We start from the raw sequence: 16374 nt of genomic DNA on the forward strand, positions 1-16374 counted from the left end.
GACTTAACTCATTAGGAAGCCTGCTGATAAGAATTTATGTTTAGACTTTGGAAGGGAAGAAGAGATTTTTTTTTCCCAGGTCTTGCAATAGATCCCAGTTACAGGGAACAGTAAAAATAAAAAAATGTGACTTTCATATAGTATTGAGCAATACTCGGTCTCATAAATAAAATTTTATAGGATTAGTCATTTGTAAGATTGTATCCTTATACCCTATTGTGATTGTATATGTTGATTATACTTTGATTTTTCCATTATTAGAGAAAAGTATTGAGGAAATGACAAAAACAAGTTTTGGGTTTATTTTTTAATTAATTTCTTTGGGCAAGCTCAGCTTTTTCAAGCTGTTTATTTTTGCAGATGTATTTCATCAGTTCTTAGCTAGGAATGTGTGCTGGCTTCCAGGTTAGTACCACCCAGGAATTAAAAAAAATCTGTTTTCTTAAAATATTTCTTTTTTTTTTGTGGCGGAGATAGGGAATTTTTTCATTTTTTCTGGCTAAGTAGATTTTTTAAATATATTTAAATAAGGTATTTTAAATACTGTCTTTGAATATACTGCTTTTTTCATTCCATATTGAAGATTTGACTTGTTTGGGGAATTTATTATTTCACAGTTAATGGTTTTTATGGAAAGGAGATAAAAGTTACTCATGTTTTTATTTTCTCTGGAAAATTTGAATGTACTGTTTGCATCATTTTAGAATTGTTTCTTATCATTCAGAGAGCCTGCTATAGAGGTTAGTCTCTAAGGATATCAATACTTGCTATTATATTGTGACTATATGTTCCATCAACAAAATTATCCTCTTCTTGTAGAGTATTTCTTACACAGCTAAAGTAACTGTATTAAGACAGGGTTCTGACACAGTTTGTTTAAACCAGACTGGAGTAAAAAGAGCTGAGAAAATGACCTTCATTTTGCAAACATTTATTAAGCCTTCCAGTTGTGACAGGCTCTGACGCCATCCTGTCTCTACAGAAATTGACAGTTTAGACAAAAATGACAGCAGCTATATTCAGTATAGTTACTGTTACAAAAGGGTTTCTTTTCCTGATGGTGTCCGTTTCTGGCCACCTCTAGATGGCCTGCCACTTTGAGCTTGGAAGTTGGGAAACAGAACAGATGCAAGGATGCAGAACAACTTCATTTGAAATAAAAAAGTAGAGAACCATGGTACTAAGCTGTTTTTCTCTTAAATCCTAGATAAAGCTAACCTATGTCATGAAGCAGAGTTCCTCAAGTTGAGGGACGTATCCTATCCTCTTGAAGAATAAAACTGCTGTGGACTTCTTGTATTGACTGAAACTATTACAGTATTACTTAAATTGCTCATTTTTCTTGTATTATGTTATTTAGTATGCACAGAGTATGTTACTTAGCGTGCACACATGTATTTTATGCTTATAACTTGTGCTAAATAAAATCAAAACAAATGTAGAAATTAAATATGACAACACCATTACAGTTCAGATGAACATTATAATTGAGTTTAAATCAACATGGGTTTAGTGAGATGCGTGACACTGCTTTGCTGAAGCAGTATTGATATAGAGAATTTTAGCAGAGAGATGTCACCCTAACTGTGGTTCCATGGTTCATCTGTTTTCTGTATTTGGGTTTTGATAATACTTACTCAGCAAATGCCTTTTACGTAGTATGTTATTCAAACAATATTAAAAGCTTTATGTCTCTGATTGGAACTTAGGCAAACCAAACCTCACCTTTGCCAATGAGTAGTCTTGAAACAGCACATTAAGATGTATCACTTGGCCACTGTGTAAAGCTTTATTACTTGGGAAAAAAGCTAGCCTAACTGATACGTTCATTAAGTTAGTATCTGATGCAACTATTGCTAAGGATCAGGGGTACAGAAACTCTTTTTGGAAAATGAAGACCATACTTATTTCTAGTAAATTGATGGGAGTTGGCACAGTCAGAGATGTTGCTGGTCTCTCCCACCTCTTTGCTTATATAAAGCCTTCTAGTTATAGCTTTCCTAGATGTTAATCAACCAACTCAGTTGCACATACAAACTACTGCATAAAAATTGTAAAGCAATACGCAGTTGCACAGGGTCATCCCAGAAAGGCAGACTATCCTTAAAACTTCTTTTTTTTTTTAATGGTCATAAAAATAAAAATTTTTTTTTAATATCATAAGACTTTAATAATAATATTCATAGACCTTAGTTTGAGAAATACTGCTATAGGGTACTCAGCAGTTCCTGATGGGGAGAACCAGATTTCTATCTGAGTATGCTGGTAAATAGGTTCTCAATTCTAGATCCACTATTAAAGTACAACATTACACTGCTATTTACATTTGATGTCCAGGACCAGACATGAAATACAAAGAATTTAGGTATGTCCTAGGTTTTGAAACAAGCCTAACTAGGGGAAGTTCTTGCTCTATGGAGGCTGTGAGCATCATGCTCTGCTTAGCTGAGGTGAAAGACTGACTATAAAGACTGTCTTTGATGTCTTCTATAACCAGACCAGGCTATGGGCAGTGCTGTTACTTCTGTTTGAGAATATAATTTTTATTTTACTCTGAAGACATGATGTTCAATTTCCAGGTTCTACTGGTTATATTTAATTCCTAGATATTATAAGTGACTCACTTACTAAAGAATAAATTTAACTCTAGGCTCACCAGTTTTTTTCCCCTACCCTTGACATCTACCATTTCTCTACATTACAGTGCTGTCTTTCTTCTACAACTTTAAAATTCATTATTTCTATCTCTAATTTATCAGAAGGGTAGAACAATCAGTGCTTGAAAATTTAGTCAGAGTAAACCTGTATCTCTCATGATGCCAGGAATTTTGTTTTAGTCCTTTTTTTTTCCTAATTTATTTTTAGCTAATTTATATATGGCAGGATTTCAATCAGGGGTGTTAACATGTTTACATTTGGTAAAGGGATGGTTGTAAGCTGCACCTACTGCCTGCTTTAGAACTTGGCACATAGTAGGTATTCACTGTAGGTGAATGAAGGGAAACACAAATGAAGAAATGAATGAATGAATGATGAATGAATTTGGTATTTGGGGTAGTAAGAGGGGGGATGGTGTAACCATGTTAGATTTTTAGCAGGGCATGTTTTAGATTGTTTTTCCATTTGAAGCTGGAGACTTTTTGTTGTTGTTGTTAACTGATCTTCATGTTACCTGAGCTTTTATTTATTTTTGGAGATGTTGAAATCTTGGAAAATTTGTTAATTCCTCTGGCTAATGACACTTAGGGAGAGCATGATCTCTGGATAACTGTAGTGGATGGATTGCCTTTCATATTAGAGGAAACAGTTGTCACAGATAATGCATCGAATTGCACATAGACTTTCTACTTTGTTTTGCTTTTTAATTTTAGTTTGAGTTCATCCATCATCCTGGAGCCTCAGATGTAATCTCTTTTTCCCTGGACTGCTGACTGAATTAATTTCTCTGTGCTTTACTGGTGCTGGAATAACCCAGTTATGATCATGTTAATAGTGGTTTGTCATTGTAGGCCTTTACTATCTACTTCCCTGCTCCCAGCATCAAAACAGGAGTGAAAACACTAAAAGAGTACACAGAAAATGGCTTTCTGACATGGCACACACAGCTTATTCCATATGACCCTGGTGATAAGTGTGAAACTGAGGAGCTCATGTGCTGCGTTCTTCATTAGTCAGTTCCCCCGTTGGGTTAGCAGATTTCCTTTTATACAATAGTTGTATAATTTGTGGCTGCACAGTAGTCAGATGCATTTGAAAAATCAAGTTTATTTCATTTTGATTAAATGAATAAATATATTCCTGTATAAAAATATTCAAAAACTTTATGTAAAGAGGAAAATTTAAGTCACCTGTTATCCTACCACCTAGAAATAACCACAGTTTAATAGAAACTATCTCTTTTTTATGTCTTGGCTATTTTCACCACGAAAAAATTTTAAAATACATTTTTTAAAATTATCTGGGTAATATAAATTTACTTCTAGAAAAATTAGATGATATAGGTTAAATAAAAAGAATACTCATTAATACCATCTAGAGATAGTTGATATTAAGATTTTGATATGTATTCTTCCAGAATTTTAACTACATAATAAAATATATAAATTTATGATGAGGTACACAATTTTTTATAAAACTGGAAGCATGCCATACATAATTAGGTATAATTATTTTGTAAATATCTTTGTGTCAGTAAATATATATATCCCTATCATCATTACTAATAGCTTATGACATGCCATTGTTTTGATTATAAAATAAATTTAACAAAGCTCAGATGATTAAAAATTAGGCCATTAAAAACTTGTTTGATAATTGCTTATGTTGGAGTTTGTACCATACATAATTCTTACATCTTTATGAATCCAGTCTGTCGGTTTCACTATGATTTCTGCCTTTAGGATCATGCTTAGTAATTCCTTCACAATACAAATATTTTAAAATTATTCAGGCCTGTGTTCTTTTAGTACTTTGGTATTTTCTATTTTAAAACTAAAACCCATATAGAATTTATCTTACATATTATGAGACAGGAATCTATTTATTTCTAAAACCTTTAAATAAGTTATGCCTCTGCCAGTTTTGTCATAAACAATGATCTGTATAAATAAATGGATCTGTTCCTAAGCCTTAAAGTTTTGTTTCATTGATTTATTCCATTCTTTTGCAAGATCCATACTGTTTTAATTATTGAGTGTTTATAGTATGCTTCAGTGGATGTCTGGTTGAGCCAAACCTCTTAAAATTTTTTGGCTAGTCTGACAGTTGGTCATCTTCCAGATCAACAAATGTGAGAATAATCTGTCAAGTTTCAATCATTTTTTGCAACTTGAATTTTTTTTCTTAAAATTGTGTTAAATGTAAAGATTAATTTGGAGAGATTGACATGTTTATATCTTCTCATCAAAAATATAAAATACAGTTTCTATAGTTGACAGTACTATATTCTACACTTGAAAGTTGCTAAGAGAGTATATCTTAAATGTTCTTACACAAAGCTACATGTTTTGCCATATGTAGTGAAAATCCAATTAAGTGTTGGTGATAGACAGGGAGGCCTGGCATGCTGCAATTCATGGGGTCGCAAAGAGTCGGACACAACTGAGCAACTGAACTGAACCCAACAGCTGTCTTTCTCAAGTAATGAGAAGGGTAGAGGTAGACAGTCTAGGGCTGTTACAGTGGTGTCATGAAGTCGTCAGTGATGCAGGGTTTTTTGGTCCTTAGATGTAGCTCTTGCCCTTGTGGTCACATGAGGCTCTTCCACCTCCAAGCCTCATATTCATGTTTATGTCCCTTTCTATCATGAACAGTATCTTCACTGGAGACCTCTATAAATAGAGGCCTTATTTCTTTAGCCAGCACTTGGGTCACATGGACATATTTCCATCTACCAGGGAGTTTGGAAGGTGAGTATTTTTAAATGGGTGCATTGCCATCCAAGGAAAAATAGTGTTCTATTCATAAGTAGAAAAAGGAGAATGAATCTTGGATGGGTCTGTGTCTTGGTTATGGAAGTTACACATAAAGCCATTATAATCTACAAAAGGATGGTAAGATACATGTGACAAGTTCAACAGTTTAAGGCTTCTAGGTGATAAATTACATATATACAATCAGGCAATAAAATGCTTTCAAAGGTTAGAAGTAGAAGAGCTCCCTGCAAGATGGAGGTAACTAGGAAATCTTTAATATAAGAGGTGGAACTTGAATGAAGTAAGTTCAGTTCAGTTCATTCAGCTGCTCAGTCGTGTCCGACTCTTTGCAACCCCATGAATCGCAGCACACCAGGCCTCCCTGTCCATCACCAACTCCCGGAGTTCACCCAAACTCATGTCCATCGAGTGGGTGATGCCATTCAGCCATCTCATCCTTTGTCGTCCCCTTCTCCTCCTGCCCCCAATCCCTCCCAGAATCAGAGTCTTTTCCAATGAGTCAGCTCTTCACATGAGTTGGCCAAAGTACTGGAGTTTCAGCTTCAGCATCAGTCCCTCTAAAGAACACCCAGGACTGATCTCCTTTAGAATGGACTGGTTGGATCTCCTTGAATGAAGTAAAAGATGGGTCAAATATTATACAGAAGTACTAGATGCCTGTTTTGCAAGTGAGGAATTATATACTTAAAATACTTTTGAATCACTAGACCAGCTTAGCAGGAGTAATGCTTATATACCAAGGGGCAATGGAAAATATGTTGGGACAACATAACGGAGGATTATGTGTGCCACCATGAGGAGCGTGGATTTGAGACTTGCTCATATCAGCTGATGGCAAGCCACTCCAGTACTCTTGCTTAGAAAATCCCATGGATGGAGGAGCCTGGTAGGCTGCAGTCCATGGGGTCGCTACGAGTCGAACGCAACTAAGCGACTTCACTTTCACACAATGGAGAAGCCAATGGCAACCCACTCCAGTGTTCTTGCCTGGAGAATCCCAGGGACGGCAGAGCCTGGTGGGCTGCCATCTATGGGGTCACACAGAGTCGGACACAACTGAAGCAACTTAGCAGCAGCAGCAACAGCATATCAGCCGATCTATTGGGGATTTCTGAAAAGAGGAATAATAAGGGAAAGTAGAATAGAAATGATAACATGTTAGAGTTTAAAAGAGTAATTCATAGATTAGTAAATTAGAAGTAATTAATATATAATGCCATACTTGCTATCCAGTAGTTGAGATAGCTCATAGCATTTTTTACCAAAGCAGTTGGTTCTAAGGAGGCTCCAATACCTAAAATGGACATTTAATACTGTTTCACTTGAAGCCCCGGATACAGAACAACGGAGCTCTAAAATTCAAATTTTCTGTTAAACTTATTTTTTTATATTGCCAAGAAATTCTTTGTTTCTGTTTTCTTCACATGGATTTGAAATATTATGTCAGAATATTTTATCATATTAATACCCAAGTGTAATCTTTCTTAATTAAAATCATTTCTCTAAGCCTGTGCTGAATAATTTATAAAATGTAGATTGAAAACAGATTGGCGCTCCTTTGGCTAAGTGTATTTTTGTTGTCTATTTCTTCATCCTAAAATTTTTAATTTGTTGAAAATGCTTAAACTTCAAAGCAATTAGGTTGACTCAATGTTTTATTTTCCTTTTAAAATCAATCTTAATACATTTTGCAAAGGTTTTTTTTTTTTTTTGAATAATTGAGGTGTGTTAGAGCTTTCCCTAGATATACTCATGGATTTTTTTAAATGACAGATATTAATTCTAAAAAATGACATGTATTTATTCAACTGTAAATCTCACAACATAGGAGGGTATGTTATCTTCTACTTTAATATCAATTACTTTTAATGGTTTGACATAGCAGTTTGAGTAAAAGACTGATTCAATTGAAACATAAAACATGCTTGAAATACTCCCTGTGTAATTATAAATGAACATCTGAAGCTTGAATTACCTCATTTATTTAGTAATTGAAATATCAAAAATTTTCATCATTAGTACCTCATCCCTTCAGAATCTCCTCCTTAATTACATAAGATCTTTCTTTTTAGAGCCCATAATATGAATTTAAATCCATGTAGAAGTACAGATATATCACTATAATGCAATTACACCCAACTACTTAAAATTTCAGTATTCATTATTGGATACTTTTTGACTGTTGTCCAGCTCCCATCCACTGATGTTGGGTTTGGCCTTGAGACTTGCTTTGGCCAATGGGATATTAGTGGATGTGACACAAACTTTTAAGTATGCTTTCATGATTGGGCTTTGGTTTTTCACACTGGTAATTTGTCATAAGAAGGGCTTTCCCCGGGGAATTGCTGTCCCTTCAGCCTGGTCCCAGAGTGAACACAGGTGGAATGAACCTGAGCCCAACCCACAGCCGGAAGCAGAGCCACCTAACCAAGCCCAGCCTGGACCAGCCTTATTCCAGTTAACACATAGACCCATGAGCATGAGAATAAACCAGCTTTTTGTTTGAGGTGCTTTATTCTGTAGGATTATTGTGGCAATAGCTGATATATACTGTCTATAAAAAAATATGTCCTTATCTTTTCATTAATAAAATGCATAATAATATATGATTAGATTATCGGTTGCCTGCTTTATTAGTTGCAAAGTAATAGCATATAATACTAATCAATTGGGAGTTTCTTGTGGTTAGTGGCTATTGCAAATTTTAAGTAAAATGCCTGATATGAAGCACTTTCCTTTTTACAGACTTGGTTGGTATTTTAGGTCATCACTAAAGGGAATGATTATAGGAGTGACAGCTAACATTTATTGTGGGCCTGGCCAGACATGTGCTTGACATTCATACCACATCTTCTTTCATAGCAAACCTGTCAATCAGTAAACACATATTTATTGAGCACTTATTATATGCCAAATGTTGCAAGGTGTATTGTCCTTTTTTTTAAAGTAAGGTATTACTCTTTTATTTATTTTTGAAAGAGTTTTAATTTTATTTTGTTTGGGTTTTTAAAATTTTTATTGAAATATAGTTGCTTTATGATGCTGTGTTTCTGCTGTATAGAAAGTGAATCAGCTGTAAATATACATATATCCCTTTGTTGGATTTCCTTCCCATTTAGGTCACCATAGAGCATTAAGTAGACTTTCCTGTGCTTTACAGTAGGTTCTCGTTAGTTAATCTATTTTATACATAGCCGTGTATATATGTCAATCCCAATCTCTCAATTCACTCACCTTCTATTCCCCACCTTGGTATCCATACTTTTGTTCTCTACATCTGTGTCTCTATATTTGCTTTGCAAATAAATTCATCTCTATTTTTCGATTCCACATAATAAGTAATATTATGCAAATTTCTCTTTCTGACTCATTTCACTCTGTATAACAGTCTCTAGGCATATCCACATCTCTGCATATGGCACCATTTCATTCCTTTTTGTGGCTGAGTAATATTCCAATGTATACATGTATCACATCTTCTTTATCCACTCCTCCACTGATGGACATCTAGGTTGCTTCCATGTCCTGCCTATTGTAAATAGTGCTGCAATGAACACTAGGGTGCATGTATCTTTTTGAATTATGGTTTTCTCTGGGCATATGCCCATGAGTAGTGTTGCTGGGTCATATGGCAGTTCTTTTATTCGTTTTTTTAAGGAACCTCCATACTGTTCTGCATAGTGGCTGTATCAATTTGCATTCCCACCTGCAGTACAAGAGGGTTCCTTTTCTTCACACCCTCTCCAGCATTTATTGTTTATAAATTGTTTGATGGTGGCCATTCTGTCTAGTGTGAGGTGATGCCTCATTGTAGTTTTGATTTGCACTTCTCTAATTATTAGTGATGTTGAGCATCTTTTCATGTGCCTCTTGGCCATCTGTATATCTTCTTTGGAGAAATGTCTGTTTAGGTATTCTGCCCATTTTTGATTGGGTTAGTTTTTTTTTTTTTTATATTGAACTGCAAGACCTATTTGTATATTTTGGAGATTAATCCTTTGTCAGTTGCTTTGTTTGCAAATATTTTCTCCCCATTCTGGGGGTTGTCTTTTTGTCTTATTTATGGTTTCCTTTGCTGTGCAAGAGTTTAATTTTAAGCTTAATTAGGCCCCATTTGTTTACATTTGTTCTTATTTTCATTACTCTAGGAGGTGGGTCAAAAGGGATCTTGCTGTGATTTATGTCAAAGGTTGTTCTGCCTTTGTGTTCCTCTTCAGGGTTTTATAGTGTCCAGCCTTACATTTAGGTCTTTAATATATTTTGAGTTTATTTTTTTATATGGTGTTAGGGAATGTTCTAATTTCATCCTTTACTTATAGCTGTCCAGTTTTTTCCAGCACCACTTATTGAAGAGACGGTCTTTTCTCCACTGTATATTCATTCCTCCTTTGTCATAGATTAGATGAGTATAGGTATGTAGGTTTATCGCTGGGCTTTCTATTCTCTTCCATTGATCTGTATTTCTGTTTTGTTCCAGTAGCATGCTGTCTTGATTACTATAGCTTTGTTGTATTGTCCAGCTCTTTTTCTTTTTCAAGATTGCTTTGGCTATTTGGAGTCTTTTGTGTTTCCATACAAATTGTAAAATTTTTTGCTCAAATCTAAAAATGCCATTGGTAAAGATTGCTTTGGGATAATATAATCATTTTCACAATATTGATTCTTCCAATACAAGAACATGGTATATTTCTCCATCTGTGTGGTCTTTGATTTTTTTCATCAGTATATTATAGTTTTGTGAGTACAGGTCTTTTGCCTCCTTAGGTAGGTTTATTCCTGGGTGTTTTATTCTTTTTGTTGCAGAGGTAAATGGGATTGTTTCTTTAATTTCTCTTTCTGATATTTTGTTGTTAGTGTTATGAATGCAAGAGATTTCTGTACCTAATTTTGTATCCTGCAACTTTACCAAATTCATTGATTAGCTCTAGTAGTTTTCTGGTAGCATCTTTAGAATTTTCTGTGCATTATATTATGTCATCTGCAAACAGTGACAGTTTTACTTCTTCTTTTCCAACTTGGATTCCTTTTCTTTTCCTTCTCTGATTGCAGTGGCTAGGACTTCCAAAACTGTGTTGAATAATAGTGGTGAGAGTGAGCATCCTTATCTTCTTCCTGATCTTAGAGGAAATGTTTTCATTTTTCACAATGTTTGCTCTGGTTTTGTCATACATGGCCTTGATTATGTGAGGTAGCTTCTCTTTATGCTTACCTTCTGGAGAGTTTTAATCATAAATAGGTGTTGGATTTTATCAAAAGCTTTTCTGCATCTATTGAGATGATCATATGGTTTTTATTCTTCAACTTGTTGATATGGTGTGTTACATTGATTGATTTGCTTATACTGAGGAATCCTTGGCATTCCTGGGATGAATCCCACTTACTATAGTGTTTGATCCTTTTCATGTGTCGTTGGATTCTGTTTTCTAATACTTTGTTAAGGACTTTGGTGTCTATGTTCATTAGTGATATTGGCCTGTAATTTTCTTTTTGTGTGGTATCTTGTTTTTGTGGTCTGGTTTTGGTATCAGGGTGATGGTGGCCTTGTAGAATGAGCTTGGGAGTGTTCTTCCCTCTGCAATGATTTTTGAAGAGTTGGAGAAGGATAAGTGTTAGCTGTTCTCTAAGTGTTTGATAGGATTCACCTGTGAAGCTCTCTGTTTCTGGACTTTTGTTTGTTGGAAGATTTTTAATCACCATTTGGATTTCATTACTTGAGATTGATATGTTCATATTTTCTATTTCTTCCTGGCTTAGTCTTGGAAGTTTGTACTATTCTCAGAATCTGTCCATTTCTTCTAGGTTGTCCATTTTATTGGCATATAGTTGCTTGTAGTAGTCTCTTATGATCCTTTGTATTTCTGTGGTGTCAGTTGTAACTTCTTTTTCATTTCTAATTTTACTGATTTGCGTCCTCTCCAAGTTTTTTTTTTCCTTGATGAGACTGGCTAAAGGTTCATCAATTTTGTTTATCTTTTCAAAGAATCGGCAGTTAGTTTCATTGATCTTTTTTTAAATTGGTTTTTTAGTCTCTATTTCATTCACTTCTGCTCTGACCTTTATAATTTCTTTCCTTACACTAACTCTGGGTTTTGCTTGTTGTTCTTTCTCTAGTTACTTTATATGTAAGATTCAGTTCAGTTCAGTCGCTCAGTCATGTCCGACTCTTTGCGACCCCATGAATCGCAGCACGCCAGGCCTCCCTGTCCATCACCAACTCCCGGAGTTCACTCAGACTCATGTCCATCGAGTCAGTGATGCCATCCAGCCATCTCATCCTCTGTTGTCCCCTTTTACTCCTGCCCTCAATCTCTCCCAGCATCAAAGTCTTTTCCAATGAGTCAACTCTTCGCATCAGGTGGCCAAAGTACTGGACTTTCAGCTTTAGCATCATTCCTTCCAAAGAAATCCCAGGGCTGATCTCCTTCAGAATGGACTGGTTGGCTCTCCTTGCAGTCCAAGGGACTCTCAAGAGTCTTCTCCAACACCACAGTTCAAAAGCATCAATTCTTCGGCGCTCAGCCTTCTTCACAGTCCAACTCTCACATCCATACATGACCACAGGAAAAACCATAGCCTTGACTAGATGGACCTTTGTTGGCAAAGTAATGTCTCTGCTTTTGAATATGCTATCTAGGTTGGTCATAACTTTTCTTCCAAGGAGTAAGCGTCTTTTAATTTCATGGCTGCAGTCACCATCTGCAGTGATTTTGGAGCCCAAAAAAATAAAGTTGGACACTGTTTCCATTGTTTCCCCATCTATTTTCCATGAAGTGATGAGACTGGATGCCATGATCTTCGTTTTCTGAATGTTAAGCTTTAAGCCAACTTTTTCACTCTCCACTTTCACTTTCATCAAGAGACTTTTTAGTTCCTCATCACTTTCTGCCCTAAGGGTGGTGTCATCTGCATATCTGAGGTTATTGATAAAAGCAAAATGGATATCTGGGGAGGCCTTACAAATAGCTGTGAAAAGAAGAGAAGCGAAAAGCAAAGGAGAAAAGGAAAGATATAAGCATCTGAATGCAGAGTTCCAAAGAATAGCAAGAAGAGATAAGAAAGCCTTCCTCAGTGATCAATGCAAAGAAATAGAGGAAAACAGCAGAATGGGAAAGACTAGAGATCTCTTCAAGAAAATTAGAGATACCAAGGGAACATTTCATACAAAGATGGGCTCAATAAAGGGCAGAAATGGTATGGACCTAACAGAAGCAGAAGATATTAAGAAGAGGTGGCAAGAATACACAGAAGAACTGTACCAAAAAGAGCTTCACAACCCAGATAATCGCAATGGTGTGATCAGTGACCTAGAGCCAGACATCCTGGAATGTGAAGTCAAGTGGGCCTTAGAAAGCATCACTACGAACAAAGCTAGTGGAGGTGATGGAATCCCAGTTGAGCTATTCCAAATCCTGAAAGATGATGCTATGAAAGTGCTGCACTCAATATGCCAGCAAATTTGGAAAACTCAGCAATGGCCACAGGACTGGAAAAGGTCAGTTTTCATTCCAATCCCTAAGAAAGGCAATGCCAAAGAATGCTCATACTACCACACAATTGCACTCATCTCACACACTAGTAAAGTAATGCTCAAAATTCTCCAAGCCAGACTTCAACAATACGTGAACCGTGAACTTCCAGATGTTCAAGCTGGTTTTAGAAGAGGAAGAGGAACCAGAGATCAAATTGCCAACATCCGCTGGATCATCGAAAAAGCAAGAGAGTTCCAAAAAAACATCTATTTCTGCTTTATTGACTATGCCAAAGCCTTTGACTGTGTGGATCACAATAAACTGTGGAAAATTCTGAAAGAGATGGGAATACCAGACCACCTGACCTGCCTCTTGAGAAATCTGTATGTAGGTCAGGAAGCAACAGTTAGAACTGGACATGGAACAACAGACTGGTTCCAAAGAGGAAAAGGAGTACGTTAAGGCTGTATATTGTCACCCTGCTTATTTAACTTATATGCAGAGTACATCATGAGAAACACTGGGCTGGAGGAAGCACAAGCTGGAATCAAGATTGCTGGGAGAAATATCAATATGTAAGATTAGGTTGCTTATTTGTGATTTTTCTTGTTTCTTGAGGAAGGATTGTGTTGCTATAAACTTTCCTCTTAGAAATGCTCTTGCTGCCTCCCACAGGTTCTAGTTCATCATGTTTTTGTTATTTGTTTCTAGATATTTTTTTATTTCCTCGACAATCCATTGGTTATTTAGTAGCATTACTGTTTAGCTTCCATGTGTTTGTGTTTTTTACAGTTTTTTTTTTGTAACTGATTTCGTTTTTTATTTTATTTGCTATAATTGATTTATAATCTCACAGAATTGTATTCAGAAAACAATTTCCATTTTCTTAAATTTACTGAGGCTTTATTTGTGACCCAAAGATGTGATCTGTCCTGGAGAAGGTTCCGTGTGCTCTTGAGAAGAGAGTGTATTCTGCTGCTTTTGGATGGAATGTCCTATAAATATCAATTCAGTCTGTCTGGTCCATTGTTTCATTTAAGGCTTTTGTTTCCTTATTAGTTTTCTGTCTGAATGTCCATTGGTGTAAGTGAAGTGTTAAAGTCCTTCACTATTATTGTTACTGTCAATTCCCCTTTTTATAGCTGTTAGCATTTGCCTGGTGTATTGAGGGGCTCCTATGTTGGGTGCATAAATATTTACAACTGTTACATCTTCTTCTTGGATTGATCCTTAATCATTATGTCCTTTCTTGTCTCTTGTAAGTCTTTATTTTGTAATGTCCTATTTTTTGTTGATCTGAGGCTCAGAAAAGTTAAGTGACTAGGTCAAGTCTCACAGCTAGGAAAGGGTGGAGCTAGGATTTGACTTGTCTGTCTGACTTGAGAGATGATATGATTATCATCACTGGGTTCTTCATGTTTCGAAGAGTAGAAGTGCAAGAAAAGATAGCATTTACAAACTGATTTACCTAATGTGTGCTGCTGCTGTGTCACTTCGGTTGTGTCCAACTCTGTGCGACCCCATAGACGGCAGCCCACCAGGCTTCCCCGTCCCTGGGATTCTCCAGGCAAGAATACTGGAGTGGGTTGCCATTTCCTTCTCCGATGCATGAAAGTGAAAAGTGAAGGTGAAGTCGCTTAGTTGTGTCCAACTCTAGCGACCCCATGAACTGCAGCCTACCAGGCTCCTCTGTCCATGGGATTTTCTAGGCAAAATTACTGGAGTGGGGTGCCATTGCCTTCTCCAACCTAATATGTATTGATGTGCAATTCCTAATAATCAGTTGCTGTATTATATCAGATATCACCTGGAAATTGCCTCAGTCTTTTCTCTATAATTAGCTTAGACCCAAGTGGTTTTATAGCTTTTGGAAGCCTGAAACTCTCCCCACGATATCTAATTCCCATGTCTTATACTCATATGGTCCCCCTTCTCTATTTATCTGGAGGCCACCTCCATTTGCCGTGTCAATCTGGGTGTAAAGCCATCCTTTCCAGTTTCTACAGCACATGCCTTCACTAAGCATTTGATGTCCTTTCCCTCTTAGCCTTGCCCCTTAATTGTAATGCCCTGCCTCCCTGCCCCATCCCCCTACCCCCAGATTCTTCTCCAATATTTTGTAGAATAGGTTTCCCTTCCCTTTGAAACCATGGTACTCCAGGTACCTGACAACTCGAGGAGTCACATCTCTCCCCCAAGCTAGAGTATTAGTGTGTGCCTTCCTTGTCTCTATCTCATTAAAAGCAAAAATGATGACATTCTCTTGGAAAAACAAAATTTGGAATTAGCCTGACAGCCCTCATTTAGCTCTGTTTTAACTTGAATTTCATTGACATTTCAACATCAACAATTTTGTTCAACTAACCTTAAATGGTGAGAACTGAAAACATCTAATACAAGAAAGAGCTATTTTTCTCAGATTAGGAATAAAATACTTTACATAACTAAGAAAAAGCCTATCTTTAGAATTTTACTTACTTCCTACCTCTTTCCAAAAATGTGATTTACAAAAATTACAGAATAATTCTGGATGTAAGCTTTTTCTGTGATTTTTTCCAGACCACTTTTCCTATTAGCTATTCAGAGCGAATTTCAGGAGTTTGAGAGCTTGGTTTGTTTATGAGCCCAGAATATAGATGCTGGTATAAATTTAAATAGTCTGAAGCACTTGGTTGTACAACCCTATGTTAGAAATGGTTGAAGAACTGCTTTCGGCTTCTATCCAGCCCAGACTGTCTTGTCTTACACCATGTGCCACTAAAGTTTTAATTCCTGTGAGAATTATTTTAAAGGGGAGAAAGCTGAAAACCCGCTGACCAAAAGAACTTTAATTCTCACTCATGTCTAATGTAATTTTAATTGGTTCATCTTTTATTTAGGAAGCAGTTTCCCTAGGAATTTGGTAGACGTTTGTTCCTTTAAGTCAAACCTTACTGAAGATACTGCCTTAGTGGTGTTTTGAGGAACTCATGTTTCCTTATATTCCGTTATAGTGGCGCTGTTTTTTATTTAGCAAATATTATTTTCTTTATTAAGCAAAGCATTGCATTAGAATGTGTTTCTAACATGTAAGCAGTCATAAGGGAGAGTCAGTGAAAGACGGGGCAGACCCCAAATGTGAGGCCTTTGGAAGTGGGATGTCTCAGGAGTCCACATACGAACACTGGGGTTAAGTTCTGTTACTGTTGCTGCTGCTGCTGCTAAGCCGCTTCAGTCGTGTCCGACTCTGTGCGACCCCATAGACGGCAGCCTACCAGGCTCCCCCGTCCCTGGGATTCTCCAGGCAAGAACACTGGAGTGGGTTGCCATTTCCTTCTCCAATGCATGAAAGTGAAAAGTGAAAGTGAAGTCGCTCAGTCATGTCTGACCCTCAGCGACCCCATGGACTGCAGCCCACCAGGCTCCTCCATCCATGGGATTTTCCAGGCAAGAGTACTGGAGTGGGGTGCCATTGTCTTCTCCGTCTGTTA

The 16374-nt window shown here is 36.7% G+C and overlaps 1 protein-coding gene across 21 annotated transcripts in view; it reads left to right on the forward strand.

Annotated features, from left to right (window-relative positions):
• The window catches only part of ACYP2 (acylphosphatase 2), a 190171-nt gene that overhangs the window by 85954 nt on the left and 87843 nt on the right, over positions 1 to 16374 (forward strand). For 4 of the 21 annotated variants that reach the window (XM_055540094.1, XM_055540096.1, XM_055540095.1 and 1 more), the window contains one exon: positions 1208 to 14994. The exons of the other annotated variants lie outside the window; for them this stretch is intronic. In XM_055540094.1, the coding sequence (XP_055396069.1) occupies positions 12242 to 13366 (1125 nt within the window). In that variant the 5' untranslated portion in view covers positions 1208 to 12241 and the 3' untranslated portion in view covers positions 13367 to 14994. Of the gene's footprint in view, positions 1 to 1207; positions 14995 to 16374 lie in introns of those variants that run through there. 21 annotated transcript variants of the gene reach the window in all.

This window comes from Bubalus kerabau, chromosome 11 (assembly GCF_029407905.1).
Source record: "Bubalus kerabau isolate K-KA32 ecotype Philippines breed swamp buffalo chromosome 11, PCC_UOA_SB_1v2, whole genome shotgun sequence".
In the NCBI taxonomy this organism is placed as follows: domain Eukaryota; kingdom Metazoa; phylum Chordata; class Mammalia; order Artiodactyla; family Bovidae; genus Bubalus; species Bubalus kerabau.